The 20,944-nt window shown below is 43.4% G+C and overlaps 1 protein-coding gene across 6 annotated transcripts in view; it reads right to left on the bottom strand.

The window, feature by feature from the left end:
* Positions 1–20,944, bottom strand: part of PTPRG (protein tyrosine phosphatase receptor type G) — a 538,241-nt gene that overhangs the window by 97,193 nt on the left and 420,104 nt on the right. For all 6 annotated transcript variants that reach the window (XM_083600381.1, XM_083600382.1, XM_083600384.1 and 3 more), the window contains exons 7-8: positions 18,730–18,887; positions 14,174–14,366 (exon numbers count right to left, since the gene is read on the bottom strand). In XM_083600381.1, coding sequence (XP_083456507.1) covers positions 14,174–14,366; positions 18,730–18,887 — 351 coding nt within the window. The remainder of the gene's footprint in view (positions 1–14,173; positions 14,367–18,729; positions 18,888–20,944) is intronic.

Below are 20,944 nucleotides of genomic sequence, written 5' to 3'. Positions count from 1 at the left end.
ATTCACAATGAAAATTTCATCAACACCTGTGCAACAAAAATAACACCTCTCCTACAACTGCATCATTCTTTTTAATTAATTTAACTTTCAGAAGTGTAACTATTATTGCACTAAATCTGAAGAAGGTCTCGCGGATGCATCTTGCATCACGGTCAGACATTTTGCCTTTGGACAGACTACCAGCACTGAAGGGATTTCACCCCCTGCTCTGTTCATTTGATTCATTTCTACAGCACCACCCATGTACACGGTGACAAGAACCCTGGAAGAGGCTGGGCCAATCACAGTGCCCCTCTGCCCCACCCCGGCTATGATCAGGACCTCCACCCATCCACTGCAAAAGCCTGCTTTTGTAGTCAGCCTAAAGTTTTGCTGTGGAAAGAGGAGCCAAGCTGAACTGAGCTGAAAGCTAATCTGTGGAGTGGCAGAGAGATGCAGGTTTATGGCTGAGAACAGACAAGCTGTATCCTGAATAGTGAGGTTCAAGTTTGTTTACAATCCTCTCGTATTCATGAACCAGATGTTTTCAGAAAAGTCAGGGTCCCATTTGAATTTAATTTCTAATTTAATATCGGACCACCTTGATCCCTCCCACACACCTTACAAAGAATGAGAGGACCGGTCTCTGCCCCAAGTGGCTTGCTATCTAGAAAAAAGACACAGGGGAGAGACAACAGACAAGGGGGGGGGAGTGGGGCAGGGACAGACATGGGGGAAAGAAGATTTGTGTATCAAAGGCTTCATGGGAAAAGGCAGCCCTTGAAGGAATCTGCAGACAGTTCTTGCACAGGCCACTTTGTTCAAATCTGGGTGGTATGATCCTGGTGACATGGAGGAATGAATCCTGCCATGGGAGCATGCCCAGTGCTAGGTTGGTGTGGAATACTGCAGCATGGCATTCTGGGGCTGTTAGCAGGAGATGCCTCTAAAGATGGAAGGAGGCATCTGGCCACCCTGATTCAGCCTCTTGTCTTGCTAAAAGGACTATGAACTTCAGAATGAAGCTATTTCACAGTGAGAAATCTTCACTAACTAGCTGATTTATTCAGCCCCCTTCCCTCCCCACCACCTGCACCCCCAGCCCCCAATTATTCTAAGGCACAGGGGAACCGCATACCATGATAAGCGCTAACTAGAATGCTTCAACTGACGAGTGAGCAAAAATAATTTTCCTCCCTGTTTATAAAACGAGGCATTTGCTTAATGAATATAGGTAAAGCTGCTGAAGACACAATAGAACCAAAAACACTTGATCTGATCATTCCAGCCCATGATTTAATTAAGGTGCTACATAATAAAGTAGGTAATAATGCAGCTAACCCCTGAAAGAAAGAAAGAAAGAAACACAAAGTTCACAGCAATTTGGCAGTCTATAGAATCTGCATCTTTCTGTGTCACTGTTCCCGCTTCGTTCATTATTCTCTGATCAAAAGGGGAGAAAGCTTTGCTACCCACACATTTTTATGTGGGTTTTATGATGCCAATTCCACCAAATTTCTCCCGCAGAAAGCAAGCAAGGGTGAAGGAGCTAATGGGAGGAACAGCATTGCCCAGATTTTATTCACTCCATTTATTGTTTCTGTCCTACTTCTCCTTTCTGAGGGAAGCCCAATGTTTGTATCATTCCGGACGGAAGAGGCAACAGATATACCATAGAGCTGAGCATTTCATGCACATCCTAAGGTCAAAAGATTCTCCCAGCTCTTGTTATGAGGGGAGGGGACTTCTTTAGCAGGGAGCATTGCATATCCATGGAAACTCCCTCTGCAACTGAAAGCCCAGATCTTCACCATCACACAGGGAGCCTCCATGAATACCAAAGGCTCTTCCCACTAACTGTAGGTGGGTCAGAGGTAGTTAATGTGGTCTCAGGGGTGAGGCTAAACACAAAGCCCTGAAACCCTCTTGTGCCCATGTTGCCTTTTCCCTCTGAACAGGAAGACTACAGCCAATGCTTAACTTCTGTAACGCAACATGCAACTGAGTTTAGGAAAATAGGAAGTCACTTTACAATGAGTCAGAACACTGGTCCATCCATCTAGCTCAGTACTGTCTAAACTGGTTGACAGGGGCTCTCCAGGATTTGGGGCAGGAATCTCAGTCCTACTTGGAGATGCAGAATACTGAACGCGGGACCTTCTAAGAGCAAGGCAGAAGCCCGACCACTCAGTTAAGATCTTGCTCTGAAGTCTATCTCTCCATTGCAGATATGGGAAAGAAAGACAATGTGAGTTGAGGCTGCTTATGGAGGGTAGGGATTGGAGAATGGTGGAAACCTAGTTTATGGGCATTTCATCACTGCTGTTCCATAGCACAAGGCCAGCTTACGAAGATAATTTGAGCAGGAGATCCCAGAATGGTGGGGCAGGGGGCTGATACGCCATTAGGTTCTTGTCTCCATTTACACCTCCGTGCATCATCAACAAAATGAAAAAACAAACCCAAGAACAACAGGTAAAGGACATCAATTCCACTAACGTTAACATTGACCTAACACACGGGTAGGCAAACTAAGGCCCAGGGGCCGGATCCGGACCAATCGCCTTCTAAATCCGGCCCGCGGACAGTCCGGGAATCAGCATTTTTTTACATGAGTAGAATGTGCCCTTTAATTTAAAATGCATCTCTGGGTTATTTGTGGGGCATAGGAATTCGTTCATTCCCCCCCCCCCCAAAAAAAAATAGTCCGGCCCTCCACAAGGTCTGAGGGACAGTGGAGTGGCCCCCTGCTGAAAAAGTTTGCTGACCCCTGACCTAACAGGTTCTGGGATTGCACCCTTTGGTGATACCTCATCATCATCATCATTATCACCAACAACAACCACAACATCAGCAATAGCAACAACAAAAACAGCAACAGTAAATTATTTTTACTACGGCGATAGTACAGTTACTACAGCAGTAAGTTACTCTGAGGGGTTAGGAACGGGCAAACTATAGGAAACAAAAAACGACATTGTGACTGAATGCACTTACACATTTGGACTGCATTTGGGGATTAGGAAATACGAGCAAGAGGAACAAAAGGGTGTTGCTAAAAGAGGCCATTTAAAAATGCACGTGCTTTTATAGCACATGCACTAAGCCAGTCCACAAGTTTCATTTCTGTTTGCTTTTTCCCCCTTCAGGATTTTCTCTTGGTTCTCTTGAAATCCATCCAAATTCTTCCTTTTCAAAAAACTGGGATCTGTCACTGTTTTGTTCTCTATGACAGATTGTGTCTACTGTTGAAACAAACGTTCTGCTTAAAAGAACCTCAGGTGGTCTTCTCCCTCTTGTAGCTCCCATAACTACGGGAAATATCTTGCTCATATTTCGTGCAAGGGTCACATCCAGACCTTCTCAACCTGCTATAACACATTGTATATGACACACTATAAAACAAGAGTATGCAAACTGAATGAAGACATTCTTCCAGAGACTTTCAGATTCCTTTTATTCATGTCTATGTCTATATACTCTGAGGCCTACAGAGTAGCAGTGACTAACCTGCAATGTTGCTGGAATAAAATTCCCAACAGCTCTGAGCATTTCTCATGCTGGCTGGCTCTAACGGGAGTTGGAGGCCCACAACATCCGCAAGGCCACAAGTTCCCCACCCCTGCTATGTTGTTGTTATGTTGTTGTTTAGTCGTTTAGCCGTGTCCGACTCTCCGTGACCCCATGGACCAGAGCACACCAGGCACTCCTGTCTTCCACTGCCTCCCGCAGTTTGGTCAGACTCATGCTGGTAGCTTCGAGAACACTGTCCAACCATCTCGTCCTCTGTCGTCCCCTTCTCCTTGTGCCCTCAATCTTTCCTAACATTAGGGTCTTTTCCAAGGAGTCTTCTCTTCTCATGAGGTGGCCAAAGTATTGGAGCCTCAGCTTCAGGATCTGTCCTTCCTGTGAGCACTCAGGGCTGATTTCCTTCAGAATGGATAGGTTTGATCTTGCAGTCCATGGGACTCCTCCAGCACCATAATTCAAAAGCATCAATTCTTTGGCGATCAGCCTTCTTTGTCAGCAAGGTGGTGTCTCTGCCTTTTAAGACTCTGTCTAGGTTTGTCATTGCTTTTCTCCCAAGAAGCAGGCGTCTTTTAGTTTCATGACTGCTGTCGCCATCTGCAGTGATCATGGAACCCAAGAAAGTAAAATCTCTCACTGCCAACAATGGGAGCTCACCCCGTCGCGGGGATTTGAACCGCCGACCTTCTGATCGGCAAGCCCTAGGCTCAGTGGTTTACACCACAGTGCCACCCGTGTCCCTTTAGAGGGTGGGTAGGTATATATAAAAGGGGAGGGAATCTTCGTTATTAAATTACAAGCAATATGCCCACCAACCACGCATGTGCATAGACATGTGGCCACAAGACTGGGCTCCCTAGCTTAGGGAAGAGAGTGACTGGCCACCAGAGTAAACTTCCCTTAATGGAAGGCAATTCTTCATTATTGTAAGGCAGAGATGGCTAACCTCTTTTGGCCTAAGGACCATATTTACCTTTCACCAAGCCTCGGGGATGTGTATTGCCTGCCAGAGGTGGGTGTGGCCAAAAGTAGGTGTGGTCAGCCCACCTGACACTTCCAGGCATAGAAAAACATCTTTCCTCCTTGTTAAGTTACTGGGGGCTCATTCAACGCCAAATCACCTGGTGCCATGTGCTCTAATGACTCATATTTTCTTCATTTTTTTAAATGTGATAATTTTTTTATGAGATAACCTCAGATTAATTTTTAAACATTTTTTGGTCCAAAATTGGGCGCAGGAGAAATTTTTTAAAATTCTGATTTTCGTGCAATTTAGGCGAATGCAATTTCTGCATCAGTTTTGAAAAAACCTCTGTTTTGCTTATTTTTCAACCAACTGGGCTTATTTTGGTATCAAAATAAGCTAATTTTTCTCTCTTTCAAAAGAAGGTCCAAAAATGGTATTAAGTGCCACAGAAGAGGGTCACCGACCATTCAAAGTGAATTATTGTCATTTTTGTACCTTGGTAGGTTCAATAAGCCATAGCAGGCAAACCACAACTAACACACGTATCATACTTTTTTTGTAGAATGGGCTAACAATGAACTTGCTATGTTTTAAAAATAAGAGTGGCTGCTGGTATCACAAAGTCACCAATGGCTACCTATTCCCCTCTGTAGTACCTGTAGTACTTACAGGAAATGCTGACATATTTCGTACACATGCACTGTAGCTTCCTTTTACCTCTCAAGTTTCAGAGGTAAGTGATTTAGAAGGAGAACAAGGACAGAGGTGTGGGGGCATTATCACACAAGATACTTAGCCGTCATGCAATTAACAAAAAACTATATATAGACAATGACGACACCAGGCCCTGTTCTCAGGTTGACACGTCAATGAAACTGTACCAATGAAGGAAATGGTGAGAAGGAAAAATAGATGACAAGGCAGCAGAAATCTGAAATCCACACATGATGTACCTTAAAATAATAATAATAATAATAATAATAATAATAATAATAATAATAATGGAAAAATCCAAAGGGACCACACTGAAAGATGTGATTAGAATCTTACTGATGTGCCAACACGATGCAAGGTACATTATGAAAAGGAAGCATGTGACGAGGATGTAAATACTGAAGGGGGAGAAGAGAGAATTTGTGTGGAATACTTGAGAAATATCACAGATGCCGATTTAGAGTCAACGCCACTTGGTAGGTGCTAATGTAGTAAAACTATAACTCTTCATTAACTAAGTCTAGGATCACAATTAAAGGTGGCACTTGAAGGCAAATCCCCACGGGTGACAAGCAGCGCCATGTGAGGCTCTGGCGAAGGGCAATCTGGCACCTTTGGGGAGGCAATCAGGCATCTGCGGCGGAGAACTCTGATGTCAAGAGGACCCCTCGGGGGACACTCGGGTAAGTGTTGTGAAGCTTGCAACAGCACAGTTAATGAGCCCCAAAGCTTTGGAAATGATATAACAAATATACTTCTATAAACAACAATTTATCACCCTAAATCAGAGATACTGAAGGTAAAGATCTACAGGGGAATGAAGAACTCCTAATTCTCAATCATATGTGTGTGATTTTTTTATATTATTTATTTTAAAGACACCCTGGGTCTAGTTTGCCTCTCCACTTTAGATGCCAACCTGTGAAGGCTCAATAACCTGCAATTCTTATGCCTCATTTTGCTTAGTAAGAAACAGCCACAATTAGGTATGTGTACATAGGGCATCAGGGACGCAGGTGGCGCTGTGGTCTAAACCACAGAGCCAAGGGCTTGCCGATCAGAAGGTCGGCAGTTCGAATCCCCAAGACAGGGTGAGCTCCCGTTGCTCAGTCCCAGATCCTGCCCATCTAGCAGTTCGAAAGCACGTCAAAGTGCAAGTAGATAAATAGGTACTGCTCCGGTGGGAAGGTAAACGTTGTTTCCGTGCGCTGCTCTGGTTTTGGCAGAAGCAGATTAGTCATGCTAGCCACATGACCTGGAAGCTGTACACCAGCTCCCACGGCCAATAAAGCGAGATGAGCGCCGCAACCCCAGAGTCGGTCACAACTGGACCTAACGGTCAGGGGTCCCTTTACCTTTACCTTGGGCATCACCACCACACCATACATTGAATCCAATTAAGTGAGCTGCCCCCTCCCTGGGGTCAGGTGGGCCACGATCTTGCTGCCCCCCCATTACACATTCATGATGCACCTTAACTGATGTGTGCAAAGGATTTGAGATTCTTAGGAGTCTAATAATTCAAACTGAAGTGTCCACTTGATTCCACAGACCAGATGCAGCTGTGGTGGAGCAGTTTGCTTGGATTTGAGTGTCTATCCGTCAAACCCTGCAACACCTCACTTCCAGCTGAGCAAAGGCCTAAATGAAGTACACAAATTAGATACAGCTCAGCCTCAACCAAAGTTTACAGTGTGACCCTAATCCCCTTTGCTACAAAATGGATTTAAATAACCATAAATTGTCAGGACAGTACAAGAAGAATGCCTCACTGCATGTCTATATCCTCCTCAAATTGTCCCTTTTGCTGTAAAACGTTTGAGACTGTAGGCCCTGCTTATATTTCTAAAGGCAAGACCTTAAAAAAGAAAAAAAAAACCTTTTTAAAGCCCTGAAAACCTGCAGCTGGCACTGCTCCATGAAAGCACCTCCAAAAGAGCAAATCCTCACGTGCAGAGCAAATTACTCTCTGATTTTCAGAAGGAAATGTCTGCAGACATTTATTCCTAGAGGCGCCTAGCTTCTGCCAGTTTATGGGCACCTCCTATGTTTTGCATTTAGATTCCCCACTGATGGGCATGCATTGTTGGGGAATCTAGATCAACAGCAGGAATACCTCCAGACCTTGGCCCTGGAGTTGAATCACACCTTGACAGTGCAGTGATGATTTGCTGGCATTATTATGAGCAACATTATGCTGGTTTCATTGACAGACACTAATAAATGTTGAAAAGCAAGAGTGCCTGTCTGTAATCCACAGCCCACTTACTCTGGAGTAGTGCCATAAAAAGAAAATAAAAGTCTATGGCACTAAAGTGGGTTGTGGCCATTCTCCATTACTTAATATGGGATGTGTGGCTTTATTTACTACTTGTCAGTCCAGGATCAATAAATCATATACAAGTTCAGGTTATTCTGACTGCCAGATCAGATTTGCACATCACTTTCAGATCTAAAATGCTGCAAAGAAGTCACGTTTTCACCTTGTTGACAATTTTAAGAGTCAGTCTTGATTTACAGTGACAGGAGACAGAAAATAAAACAACATGCTCTGGAAAATAAAAAAAGGCTTACTGTAGACTCACAGTAAGAACCATAAAAGTCTGGAAAACCAACTGATCAAACTGCTAAGGACCCTTTCATAGCCTTCTTGATATATTTTTTTATTGGTCAGATTGGAATATTTGTTTGCTGCTTTTCCAACAACAAAGCTAAGCTCAAACCGTCTCACAACAACAACATTAAAAAGCAACATTATAATCACTATAATCATATAAAAGCCACAACAGCATATAAATAAGGCAATAAACAAATCATTTCATTCGAGTAATAAAATTCAATACGAACTCATAGCAATTCAAAGCAGCAGAAATGGCTGCCAAGCACCATCCCTGTACCTGTTGACATACTATCTCTGGGAAGGGGCTAAGCTTTCTTTGTTAATTGTAGCACAGCGGTGACAAAATCACTTCTACCGGCAAAAATGTAAGCAGGTGGGTCTGCATTTCATCTGCTGTGAAAGATTTTCCTGAATATTCCAAGTCTGAATGAAAATACTGTCTCGCCAAACCAGAATTCCTATCTCCAGACATGTGAGAACAGAAAGTGGCGACTCAGTTGTGGGGAAAGATAAGGGTAGAATTGGACCAAGACTAAGGGAACTAGGAGGCTGGGAAGGAGGCAAGGATCTTGGCTGGAGGATGGAGTACTTGAAAGAGTTCAGAAAAAGGGCAGAAAGATAAGAATCCGGATCTGGTACAGGTCACAAATGATAAGGGTACTTCCACAAGAGACATGAATAAATACTTCAGAAAAGCAGACATCCAAAACATAGGAAGCTGCCTCGTAGACTATTGATCCACTGAGATCAGCACTGTCTGCTCCAACCTTCCTCAACCTAGTGCTTTCCAGATGTTGTTGGACTACAACTCCCATCATCCCCAGTCAGACACGGGAGTTGCAGTAGTCCAATGATATCTGGAGTGGACTAGTTTGGGGAAGGCTGGTCTGCTCTGACCGGTCGCAGCTCTCCAGGGCCTAAGGACATGCAGTGAGTTCATGACTCAGGTGAAATGTGAACAGGGAGTGCTAAACACAGAGGCAGTAATGCGTCTGAATACCAGTTGCTGGAAGCACAAGGGCTTTTGTGCTCAGATCCTGCTTGCCAGTTTCCCACAGGCATCTGGATGGCCACTGTGAGAAAGGGGTGCTCAATCCCAGGAACAACAAGTGCAGTTTCTACACACACACACACACACACATACACGGACCAGTGCAAATGCACCCTGATACTTTTGCTGTTATTCTCTGACACCATCAACAAGGATGTTAGTCAGTGTGTGACCAAAGCTCTTCTATTTTTGTTTGCCAGTAAAAAAAAAAAAAATCTATGTCCACAGTGCTTTTGTGAATGGATGACACCACAGAGGGATGTAGTGATGTTAGGAGTTGAATAAACAAGCTGAGCTTCTTCTGCTCATGGATTTTGACTTCAAGTCATTTCATTTATATGTCAGCAGCTCGGGATGTGCAGCAGATCAGCCATTTCGTTTCCTCCCTCACCTTTGCTGAGGCAAAGGCTGCAGGAGAGTCACATTGCTGTCTCTCAGCAACAAATACAAGCCAGCCCTGTCACCTTCAGAGGGAGGCATGACAATTCATTTCAGACTGGAAACCCTGGGAGAGCGTATTTTTTTTTCCAAGTTTGCAAAAATGCACCTAGAGCTTGTTGTCCACTTAGCACGCCAACCAAGCCTGAGAGAACGGCATCCCATTTGTCACTGCAGACAGAGTCTTAACCACAAGCAGCCACTCAAGGACAAGCTGGCCTGAAATGAGCAATCATCATCCCATGTGCTCCACTAAAGGACAGAATAGGGGTGTCCCTGGGAGAAATTGCCCAGCCACCCAGGAAACAGAACTATTCCAGAGTGTGTGGTTTCATATAACAGCTCTGTCAGTTCACTACTGGTGGGCAGGGGGAGGACAGAAATCTGCGCTGGCATAATTCACAAGGCATAGGGGTGGAGAGCTCAAATAGCTGCTCGGTCTAAGATGGAGCAAAACGCCATCAGCTGTCGCCAAGACACCCGGAGATCTGGGCTCAAATCCTAGCTCCCATTTGGTCTTGGCGACCTGAATTCACAGATCATTTTGACATGGTGATCTTTGTCATGTTGTACTAGACCAGGCTTCCTCACTCAGCTCTCCAGATGTTTTGAGATTACAGTTCCCATAATCTCTCACCACTGGTCCTGCTAGCTAGGGATCATGGGAGTTGTAGGCCAAAAACATCTGGCGGGCCAAGTTTGAGGAAGCCTGTACTAGACATACTAGTGAAACATCTCCAGCATATGTTTGAGATTACCAAAGAATCTGCCTTATGCTGACTATTGATCTACCCAGCCCAGTATTGTTTATTCTGACTGCTAAGGGTTCATCAAGGCACTTTTGCCTACCACTGCTGCCTACCAAAGATCCTTCTAGCACCATCATCTACAGAAGCCATTCCATGCGGCTCTAATATAAGACAGGGAGAATGATGGAACTGCAGGGCTTCTCCTTCAACTGTGCAGGGAGAACAGCAACTTTAGGATCCTCTCTCTGAAATCTTTTAATTCCAGTTGCTCATGACAAGGGTTATGTAACTAAGAAACAGTACCCAAGTTTGCTATATCTCACCTCCTTCCCCCACAACCTCTTTTCCTTTTGTGTTGTGTCTTTAAGATGATAAGCTTGGGGGCAGGGGCTGTCTTATCGGTGGGTGACGTTTGGCAAGCTGCTCTGGGGGCCTTTTTCTTCTGAAGACTGGGGAAAAATACCCTGTGCTCCATTTTGGAGGAAGGCTGGGACAGAAAGCTATAAAATAAGATAAATATAAAATAAACAGAATATGCGCTGCAGAAAGTTTCCTAATTCAGGCTGAGCCACACAAATCACATGGGAAGCTGCATGTGCTGTGCTTGCGACTATAAATGTCACAGTATCACTGCAATAATTCAGTTGGGTCAATGACATAAACCATGCAAAAACATTTTGTGTGAATCAGACCTCAGAGACGCCTTTGCCCAGAATGGAATCAGTCAGCTACTTAATGTTCTATGCATGGAGAATATGAATCAATGTGATGCACCTCGTCCAAGACTTCAAGAGCCTTTGACCAGGCACTTTATGATGCAAATCAGTAGTTTTGGTTTAAAGGATCAGCACTGTGGAGACCCAAGTTCACATCCATGCTCAGCAATGAAGAATAGATGATGAGCTTACCAAGTGGCAAAGATGTCTAACATGCCTCTGCTTTGGCAAATGGATTAATGGACACGTGGTGGGATTTTTCTCCCCTACCATGCATTTTAGCATGTAGTAAAAACTGGGGTAAGACTTCTTCACCTCAACCCCTTGGCAAATTGGCTTCCTGTACTGGGCAAGTGTATGTTAACCACAAATATATTTTAACCCCAAGCATATTTTAACCATAAACGGCATATAATTAGCATCTCCTGCAAAAAGCAGCCTCCATAGCTCCTTATCCATCACAGCAAATTCCCAGGCTGGGAAGAGTTATGACACTACGGCAGTTGCTTTTTTGGTGCGTTAAAGTTAGAAGAGAAAATGGGCCGCCTCAGTAGCAACACCACACTCTTCTCTGATGATGGGCATTATACAGATTTAGAGAGCTGGAAAACAACAGACCTGAGCCCCTGGGACAAGGATCTGAGGGAAAATCTAAGCAAACAGGAAGACCTGTAATTGAGAAACTCTTATGCTGTAGATACGAGAGTCAATGCTAACAAGGCTGACTGTTACCCAGGCAAAGACTAAGCCTGACAGAGAAGAGTCTGGGTGGAGTCACTCTGGAGCCTGAGGAGGTATCATAGCCTGAGGAACCATCTGACCTACAGCTCTCGGTGCCTCAATACGAGGCAGCATAGCACAGATTTAAAAGTTCCCAGTTTGTCACACACTTCTCATCTGGAGAAAGAGCATCATGTCAGTACTGCAGCAGCTGTATGTGGACTCTGTCCATGCCAGGGATTGGGAAACCTATGGTCCTCCTGACATAGGCCTTCCTCAACTGCAGTTCCTATTCTCCTGGGCCACTGGCCCTGCTGGCTGGGGCTGATGGAAACTGGAATCCTGTCCCATCTAGAGTACCATGGGTCCCCAGCCCTGTTCTGAATTCTTTATGGCTGTAACCATCCCTAGCACTATAGAGCTGTTTTCAGCCTGGAAACGAGTGTGGAGCCAGAAAAAGGCAGTGTGGCCAGAAGCACTGAGCACTTGATGATACGGCTGTTTCATCATTTCCACACCATCGATCGAGATGAACTCTATCCAGGCATTCACCCCAAGTGGTAAAGCTTCTCGAATACTGTGCAACATGTTACCGAGGCACCGGGGCTGCTCTCAAAACAAAAAAGAAGCCCATTTTGTCACTTTCTTATAATGCAAGCTATTACCTTTCATTAGTGCCCCTGAGGTGAGCAACCCACAGCCAATAAATATTAATGCTTCCTGACAATGATACAACACCGGCTCCAAACACTCATAACCAGAGTGTCATTATTAGGCCTGAGCATGCTACATTTTTTGATTAACCATATTTTTCAGCTCACTTGTGATCTCGACCGCTTTCCCCAAAGCTTTGTTTATGTGCACATATGTACGTGTCGGTGCATGTGGAGTGAATAACAACTCTCCACAGCCCCTCGCTATCTGGGTTCCCTGGGGGGAAAGGAAGGCTCACAGAGCCTGCTTGCTTTGTTTATGTCTAATCTCCATGAGGCAGGCTGCATGCCTTTTCAGGACATGCCACAAAGCTTGTGAGGCCAGTTTGCATACTGACCTCACATGGGGTGTGTCCCATGATACATTGGGTCCATGTGCCTCAGCAAGTGTGTGAGTTAGTACAGTATAGGTATATCTATCTACATAGCAGATTGAGCTATATATATCAATAGGGACCGTCATGGTTGTGAGTCCTGAAAGACTTCTTCCCTGCCTTGTAGGCCTTTTCCCACCTGGCCTGGAAAGACAGGACCCTCAGTGACTCCAGCTACAAAAGCTCAGGCTGCTGAAGAGGCCAGAGGCCATCTTGGCTGATTCTTAGTGCAGACCCAAGTCATTGAGCCTGAGTTTCCACAGTTTCCAATCTGAGTTTCCAATCACTCACCATGATTGGCAGAATTGGCAGTAACAGCAGCAGACAGGTTCAGTGCTTATGGTAACTTTTTATTTTCTTCCCAACTATGTTGCTTTAAATGTGCATTTTACATCTGACTTCCTTTAGTAATGTTTTCTTTTGAAATGTTTAGGATTTTCCTTTTGTTGACTTTGCTGCATTAAATGTGCTTTCTGTAGTCGACTTCCTTTGTAACGTTTTATTTTGAAATCTTTTAAGATAGTATTTTAGCTTCCTGTTAAATGTGTTGCATTGAATGTACACTTTTAGCTTGACTTACTTCAGCAATGTTTTATTCTGGATTGTTCTATTTGATCTTTTAATGCAGTAAGTCGCTTTGAGATTTTTTTCCTTAAAACTATAAAGCAGTAGAGAAATGAATAATAACAGCAACAATATACTACCTTTTATGGGATTTTAAATTTCAGAAGCTTTGGGAAACAATATAATTCATTCATTGATTGATTTGCTAATTAAATTAGGGATTCCTCAGGAAACCTCAATAATTTTCATTACGAAACAAAACTGCCTCCTGAAGCCAGCGGGACGATCAGTGTGACAGCATCCCAAAGACATGGAAAATCTAAAAAAGCAACTTAAGCAGAAAGTGTGCTTCATTTAAGGTTTCTGCTTTTCAGCACTTTTACGGAAATAAATGCTTAGCAAAACGTGGGCCCTCTGTAAAGCCTGAAATATCAGTGTACGCATTGGACGTGGCAGGAGCTACTACTACCCCAAGAAAAGAATGGTTGTCTTGTGTTTGTTTTAAGCTGTGATGGCCTTTGTCTATGACCGATAAAGTTGGCATCCCATCAGATCACAATTATTAAAATAAAATAAAATTGGGGGGGACACAAGCCTCCCATGTTAGGAACATCACATTTTTGTCTTTTTGTGAAATCAAGGTTCACAAGCAGAACCTTCTGTATATACCAAAGCAGCATGAAATGTCACAGCATTGCTTAAGAGCGGTGTCCAAGTGTTTTCCATTCAGATTATTAATGCAACAGTCCGGAAGAGCCTCTTATCTTGCTGAGGTTCCCTAATACCTTACCCTCAACCTAACCTCCTGCTTTAGATTGTGGCAGTACAAGTCTGATTTCCTGGACACGTCTGATGGGCTCACAACAGTGGTTCATCTGGAGGGCAGGAGGGTCGGAGATGTGCTTTTTAAACAAAGCATATTCGCAGAAAAGTGCAACAGTATATTTATGCAACCCTGAATAGCTCGTGTGAAGAAAAACCCCCAAAAGAGCTAAAGGCACAACATTTCCCCTTGTTTTAAATGGTGTACCCCATTCTACCTTTGGAGGCTTCAGTGCCAAGTGGGTTTTCAAAGCTGCTGGTTGTAATTTGGCTCCAAGCGTCCTTCACAGCAGACTTGGAAACTACCCTGTTGTTGAGGCTCTGCTGAGGCCGGAAGTTATTCCTCAGGTATTCCACAGACTTGACGTGGTCTTGCTGTTCCGTGGTAAATATGGAATAGAACGCTTCCAGCTGAATGTAGCAAACCAGCATGAGGGGAAAGAAAAAGGAAGGGGGGAAAGGAGGGGGGCATTAATTAGGGGGGGAAAACCAATGTGGCAAAATCTGGGCAGCTGATAAGAATGCAAAATGGCAGGAAGTACTGATGCCAAGACTGATAAATCAAACAGGAAACCAGGCTGCCCGCTGAAATCACTGCCAACAGCTTTATCTAGCCCCATTTTTAGCCTGCCAAGCGAGCAAACACTTTAGAAACCCTCTACAAAGTTAGTGTCTGGAGGAGGCAAGAAAAATATTCTTTCCTAGCCTCTCTGTACTGTATGTACTTACAGATATATACAGCCCCCTCTTTTGTTTTATAAGGCTTTGTGTATGTGTGTTTTACTATTATCCTGCAGAAGAGGGGCACACATTCAATACACAAATCACAGCTCAGCACACAGCCATTCCATCTTTCCATTATTTGTGTTTACAGCAGTATCTAGAAGGGCCAGCGGTTGCTAGAGTAGAGGGACCTATTGTGCTGCAAGCTGTAGATACTATAAAAGCTTGGCCCTGCCACACAGAGATAACAAACTTAGCGCTAGATGGACAGAATGAGGAAGGGGCTAAAAAGAGGGATTGAGGGGGACGACTACCGCTCTGAAGATAGGAGCAAAGCTGGAAATGGATCTTGCTCCTTTCGAGCTCCCTAATGCTCCACTTCAGCCTTTGCCAACCTGGTGCCCTCCAGCTGTTTTGGATGACAACTCTCATCAACATCAGCCAGCCAAGAGGTTGTGCTGGAGTTGCAAGTTGTGGAACTCCCTCACCACAGAGGTGCATAGGGTAACTTCATAACACAGTTTTCGGAAGACGGAGAAGATGCACTTCTTTACCTTGGCTTTTCACATGTGAGATGTAGATTTTTAGGACCCACCTTATTTCTTAGACTATAAGTGGTTTTAGACTGTTTTTTAATATTGTCTTTTAGCTGTCGTAACCCACCCTGGGACCTTAGGGTAATAATAATCCAAAGCAACAAGAGCCTCAAGCTGGCAAAGGCACTGAACCACATGTCTGACACAGCTCTTTGCTGTGCCAGATTTCATCTCTAAGAGAAAAGATCGTCTGCACTTAGGTCCAATTACAAGTCATAGAAAACTGGGCAAAAGAAGGCCATGTGCAATGAAAAGCATGTGTGTGTGTGTGTGTGTGTGTGTGCGTGCACACACACACACACACACACACACACACACACACCAAGCTTGCAATTGTTTTTGACAAACACTTTAAAAATTCATTTATTTTCCATTGCTTGAAGAACTACCTTCATGAGTGAAACTGATGAAGCAATTTTGATTTTTACCCAAAATGTCCAGGCCCTTGAAAGCACCAGGTTGTTCAAGATCAGACCGTATTTGTTTCTAATACATTTCCAGAACCAACCTATAAAAATGGCAATATATTTTCCAGGATGTATAATGCGATTGCATATGTAGACTGCATTTTTATGTATTTGCGTTGGCAAACTCTGTCAAGTCAAACATTTCATTAAAACGCCGACAACCTGTAACCCACAGAGGTATAAAAGTGTGTAAACACTTTCCTGAAGTGGGCTGTGGTGAATATGAAAAAAAAAAAAATTTCAGAGGAAAACTAATGGAATGAATAATAACAGTGGCAGCAGCTTACATTTTTCAAGCAAAGATGTGTTCCTGGCTGCAGCTAGGAAGGCTGGGCTCTGTGAGTTCCCTGAATTATGCTTCAATCGGTTTTAGATTATGAGACGAGGGACTCATTGTAGTAGCCAGGAAAGTAAGGTATAAAAATGGGACAGCTGCATATTAGCTAAAAGGCTTGGAGGTGGAGAACTTGAAGGACCATCTTCTGCCATACCAGCCTACCAGCAAGTTAAGATACTTAGCCGGTGTCCTTCTTTATGTACCTCCTGCTCTGGAGTGGGGTGATTTGTTCCCATAAAAGAGAGGATATATGGAAGTACAGTGGTACCTCGCAAGACAAATGCCTCGGAAGACGAAAAACTCGCAAGACGAAAGAGTTTTTCGTTTTTTGAGTTGCTTCGCAAGACGATTTTCCCCATGGGCTTGCTTCGCAAGACGAAAACGTCTTGCGAGTTTGTTTCCTTTTTCTTAAAACCGCTTGAAGAGGTGCAGTTGCGACTGACCGTGCTTCGCAAGACGAAAAACCTCGCAAGACAAAAAGACTCGCGGAACGAATTAATTTTGTCTTGCGAGGCACCACTGTAGTGCCCCAGTTGTGGAGTGCTCTCTCCAAAGAAGAATGCCAAGCCTTTAGTGATCTCAACTTAAGCTAGGCAGCTGAAAGCTACTAAAAATCTTATGAATCCAGCTTTGAAAAGTACAAGTAGATTAAAAATGATGAGTTCATCATAACGAGAGAAACACACTTTGAGATATATGCTACAAGGGACAAACTCAGGATTTATTTATTTTTAAAAATATGTTAATCTACTAAGGGCCTTCTCAGCAGTGGCACCCTCTCTGTGGAACACCCTCCCTTCAGATGTCAAGGAGATAAAGAACTATACAACTTTTAGAAGACATCTGAAGGTAGCCCTGTATCGGGAAGTTTTTAATGTCTGATGCTTTATTATGTTTTATATATTCTGTAAGCCACCCAGAGTGGCTGGGGAAACCCAGCCAGATGGGTGGGGTATGAATAATAAAATTATTATTATTATTATTATTATTATTATTATTATTATTATTATTATTTCTTCCCCTATTCTTCTCACCTATTGACTTAGCAAGGCGGGATGGTGGTGGAGCAAATATTATATCTATGAGTCTCCAAAATGCCCACTATGTGGCAGCTTAGACCTTTTGCTACCCATGTTTTACCAATTGTATACCGTATTTTTCGCTCTATAAGACGCACCAGACCACAAGACGCACCTAGTTTTTGGAGGAGGAAAACAAGAAAAAAAATATTCTGAATCTCAGAAGCCAGAACAGCAAGAGGGATCGCTGCGCAGTGAAAGCAGCAATCCCTCTTGCTGTTCTGGCTTCTGGGATAGCTGCGCAGCCTGCATTCGCTCCATAAGACGCACAAACATTTCCCCTTACTTTTTAGGAGGGAAAAAGTGAGTCTTATAGAGCAAAAAATACGGTACTTCCCAAATTAAACAGAGATTATTTGACAAGGGTCGGTGGGGTCTAGCAGATATGACATTTATGAACTGAGCTACTGAATTGTTATAGCTTTGACTCACTGGTGATACAGAAGCCAAAGTTTGCTGGCATTTAATATGAGCATGAGTAGATTGAAACCGGTGTTCATCTATACAGGCAGCACAAGATTATTCAGTTTTAGAAGTGATCAAAAATGCCCAGTATCCAAAACTCTGAACTCCAGCAGCAAACAGAAAATACACCTGTTGATTAGATCTAATCCATTTCTTGACAGCCGTGGATTCTGGAGACAGGACAGGGCAAGAAACTGGGAAAAGGTAAATGATTTGGAGTGTCCTCTGAGTAAAACAACTGAGAATCAGTGGGCTTCACTGTTGACTTGTTGCGTTCATCTACCTCTGTCAAGGGGGAGCTATTGAATATTTACACTCATTCATTCGGTAAGATCAAGTGACTTTTTACATGAGCAGTTCCCTCTCAGATGCCTCTGTTGCAATGAGGTGTATTAACACAAGCAAATAAAAGGCAGGGTAGACTTTAGCAAGGAGACATTTTGAAAACAAAGGTTTTAAATGTCAAAGCCTTTTTAATTGTTAAACATTTAGCTGCATATTTCCACGTTATTACTCAGGGATGTCTCTCAATGAAAATGCCACTCACTGCCTTGATCTACAGCAAGGCCTCCTATGCATTCATTTTAAGGTTCTCGTTCCAGAGGCACACTAATGGCAGCTTTGTGATGTTGTAAAAACAACAACAGACAAAGTTGGTAAATTAACTAAAGCATTACTTTCCTTACGTAATTAGCCCAAACTACTAAATCTGTGTCTGTGTACTTAGCTGAGTGTCACGGAAGAAACATGAAGAGAGTGAAAGAAGAAAGGATTCTGTGTAAATATTTAGACCAGAGTTCAAATGTATCTGAACAGAATGATAATAGCTAAGATCATTTGGAAGGAAATAGAATGTCATGTTCTATTATCTTCTCGTGTCGAGCGGCTCATGCTCAGAGAACAATAAAACAAAATTAGCCAACTTCCTTTTCCATCAACAATATTTTTTTGTGCATTCCTCCTCCTAAAAATTCAATTTTATGGGCCATGCCCAAAATGAAAAGGATCGGAAATCTAGATGCAGCTTAAGTATCAGGGACTGGGTGGGAAAAAGCAAGGAGTAAAAAAACAATGAACCAGGCAAACTCTTTGTGGATTCAAACCTACCTGGTGATAAGAGATAGGAACAGGCATGCGAAAAACAATCCATTCCACAATCTCACTGCACGGAGGGGTAGTCAGTGACCCTGTATACCGATAATAACTTCCCAGAGATGCTGGCAGGACTTCCCTTAAGACGAAAGGGTCCAAGAAGGTCTCTTTCTCTGTAAAAATAAAAGCAGAAGCAAAATGGTGTGACTTTAAAGTGATGGGCAACACAAATTAGTCAGAATCTATTTTACACGCCTCCAGCCATATCCTGTGATTTTGGTTTCCCGCTACTTAAAGAAAGCTCCTTAAACACATGGGCTACTAGCCACGATGGCTTGGTTCTACTTCCTCTGTGGGAGGCGACAAGTCTCTGAATGTCACAAGTGGGGAAAGTGCTTGCAGGCTTCTCCTGATTGGCCACTGTGATAACTGGATGTTGGACCAAATGGGCCTTTGGCTTGATCCAGCAGACTCTTCTTTCATTCTTAGTGCATTGGCACACTTAGGACCAGCATCAGGAACCGGCATCCTTGGGCAGCTGCAGAACCTTGCAGAACCCATTGCTGATGTGTGTATTGATGCCTTACTCCCTCCACCCCTTCCCAATGTTGCACTCCAAGCCAAATCAGGACCTAGCCACTGCTGGGCAGTAAGCGCTGTTCAGCAGTGGAACAGACTTCTGCCAGAGGTGGTGGACTCTCCTTCTCTGGAGGCTTTCAAGCAAAGGTTGGATGGCTACTTGTAATGTATGATTTAGGTGAGACTCCTGCATTGCAGGAGGATGGCCTAGTTGGCCTTTGGGGTTCCTTCCAAATCTACAATTCTGTGATTTTATGATTCTACACAAAAATGTTAGAAGATCTCAAATGTTCCACACTCTCTAGTATTTTTAACATTTTAACGTATGTTACATAGACAGACTCTTTATACAGCTCTCCTTCCCTGATGGGACTGCCCGATATTTATATAAGAAATAGACGGCAAGGCCGTTCTCTGTTCAAGATGGCCCAATGGATTCATGAATTGAGCATGAATTTGAATTCAGACCTCTTGGCACTCTAGCCACTTGATTCCACCAGCTGTCATATTTGCCGAAATTCTAACATCTTTCTAACCCCTTTAGCATGCAAACCATTTTCTATAATGGTCAGTTCATCCACCCTGACAAGTACGGCTCAGAGAGTGTGACTATAAATTCACAGTGTGTTTGGTATTCAGATCAGGTCTGCCAAGTCCAGATCAAATCTTCATCAGCTGGACTAGACTGATAGCTAAAGCAAGTGCCAAATATGATTTATTTCATGTGGAGCAAAGGTGAGCAACTTGTTCAGCACTGGAACGATATTTCTACATCAGATATATATCACAAGCCAGAAGTCGCACCAAATTGCATATTTCAAGTGCAAGTAATTAACATAATATACATACTGTTTTCACAAACTTGGTGTGTGCCCAGCTAGAACTGGTAGATCAGTTGCACATATGCTGAAAAATTATTCCTTGAAACAACCTTCCTGTTACTAGTGAAACAACTCTAAAGTGACAAACAGGGGTGAACCCATTTGAAATGCGCAGATATAAAAATATATATAGCAATTGAGGGAACAACAAACGAATAAACACACCCAATCTTCTTGGGCTACCTTTCAGCAGTCCTGCCATACCTTTGTCAAGCATTCCTCTGTGACTGTAAGAATTTGGAGGTTGCTTTGAAAACATTCCATTATTAAAGGGAAAAGAAAACTATGTGAGGGCCTATACCCACCTACACTCGAGCAAGCCTCCTTAAATGCAGAGGGACTTGCTTCATAGAAAACATGCTGTCAAGTGTGGTATGAAGTCCATGAAATATTACAGTGTCCATCCCTCATCATGAAAACAGGGGTATCAGATTCACCTTTCCTTCCTACCTGCCTTTTTCTTTAACCTTAGGAAATAATAGGAGCAGCTTTAAGGAACATAAGGCAACACAAAGACCTTACCCACGATAGCAAATGATAATTCACAGGTTTTGGTGCAGGAATGGGCCACGCACAACTGACATGCAACAGTTAGTGTTAGAACTCTTAGAACAGATATCTTTTAAATTTCACACCCTCCTCTTCTCACAGCTGGCAAATACAGAGGTCGCCTCAGCCAGGGCTTGTTTTCGGCTGGAACCGATTGGAACTCAGTTCTGGCACCTCTCAGGTGGGCGCCAACGGCCATTCTAAGAAAACGAGGAATATGC

This window comes from Podarcis filfolensis (assembly GCF_964270895.1).
Source record: "Podarcis filfolensis genome assembly, chromosome: 2".
Lineage (NCBI taxonomy): Eukaryota > Metazoa > Chordata > Lepidosauria > Squamata > Lacertidae > Podarcis > Podarcis filfolensis.
The sequence above is the reverse complement of the archived record's forward strand: the minus strand, read 5'-3'. Positions and strand labels throughout refer to the sequence as shown.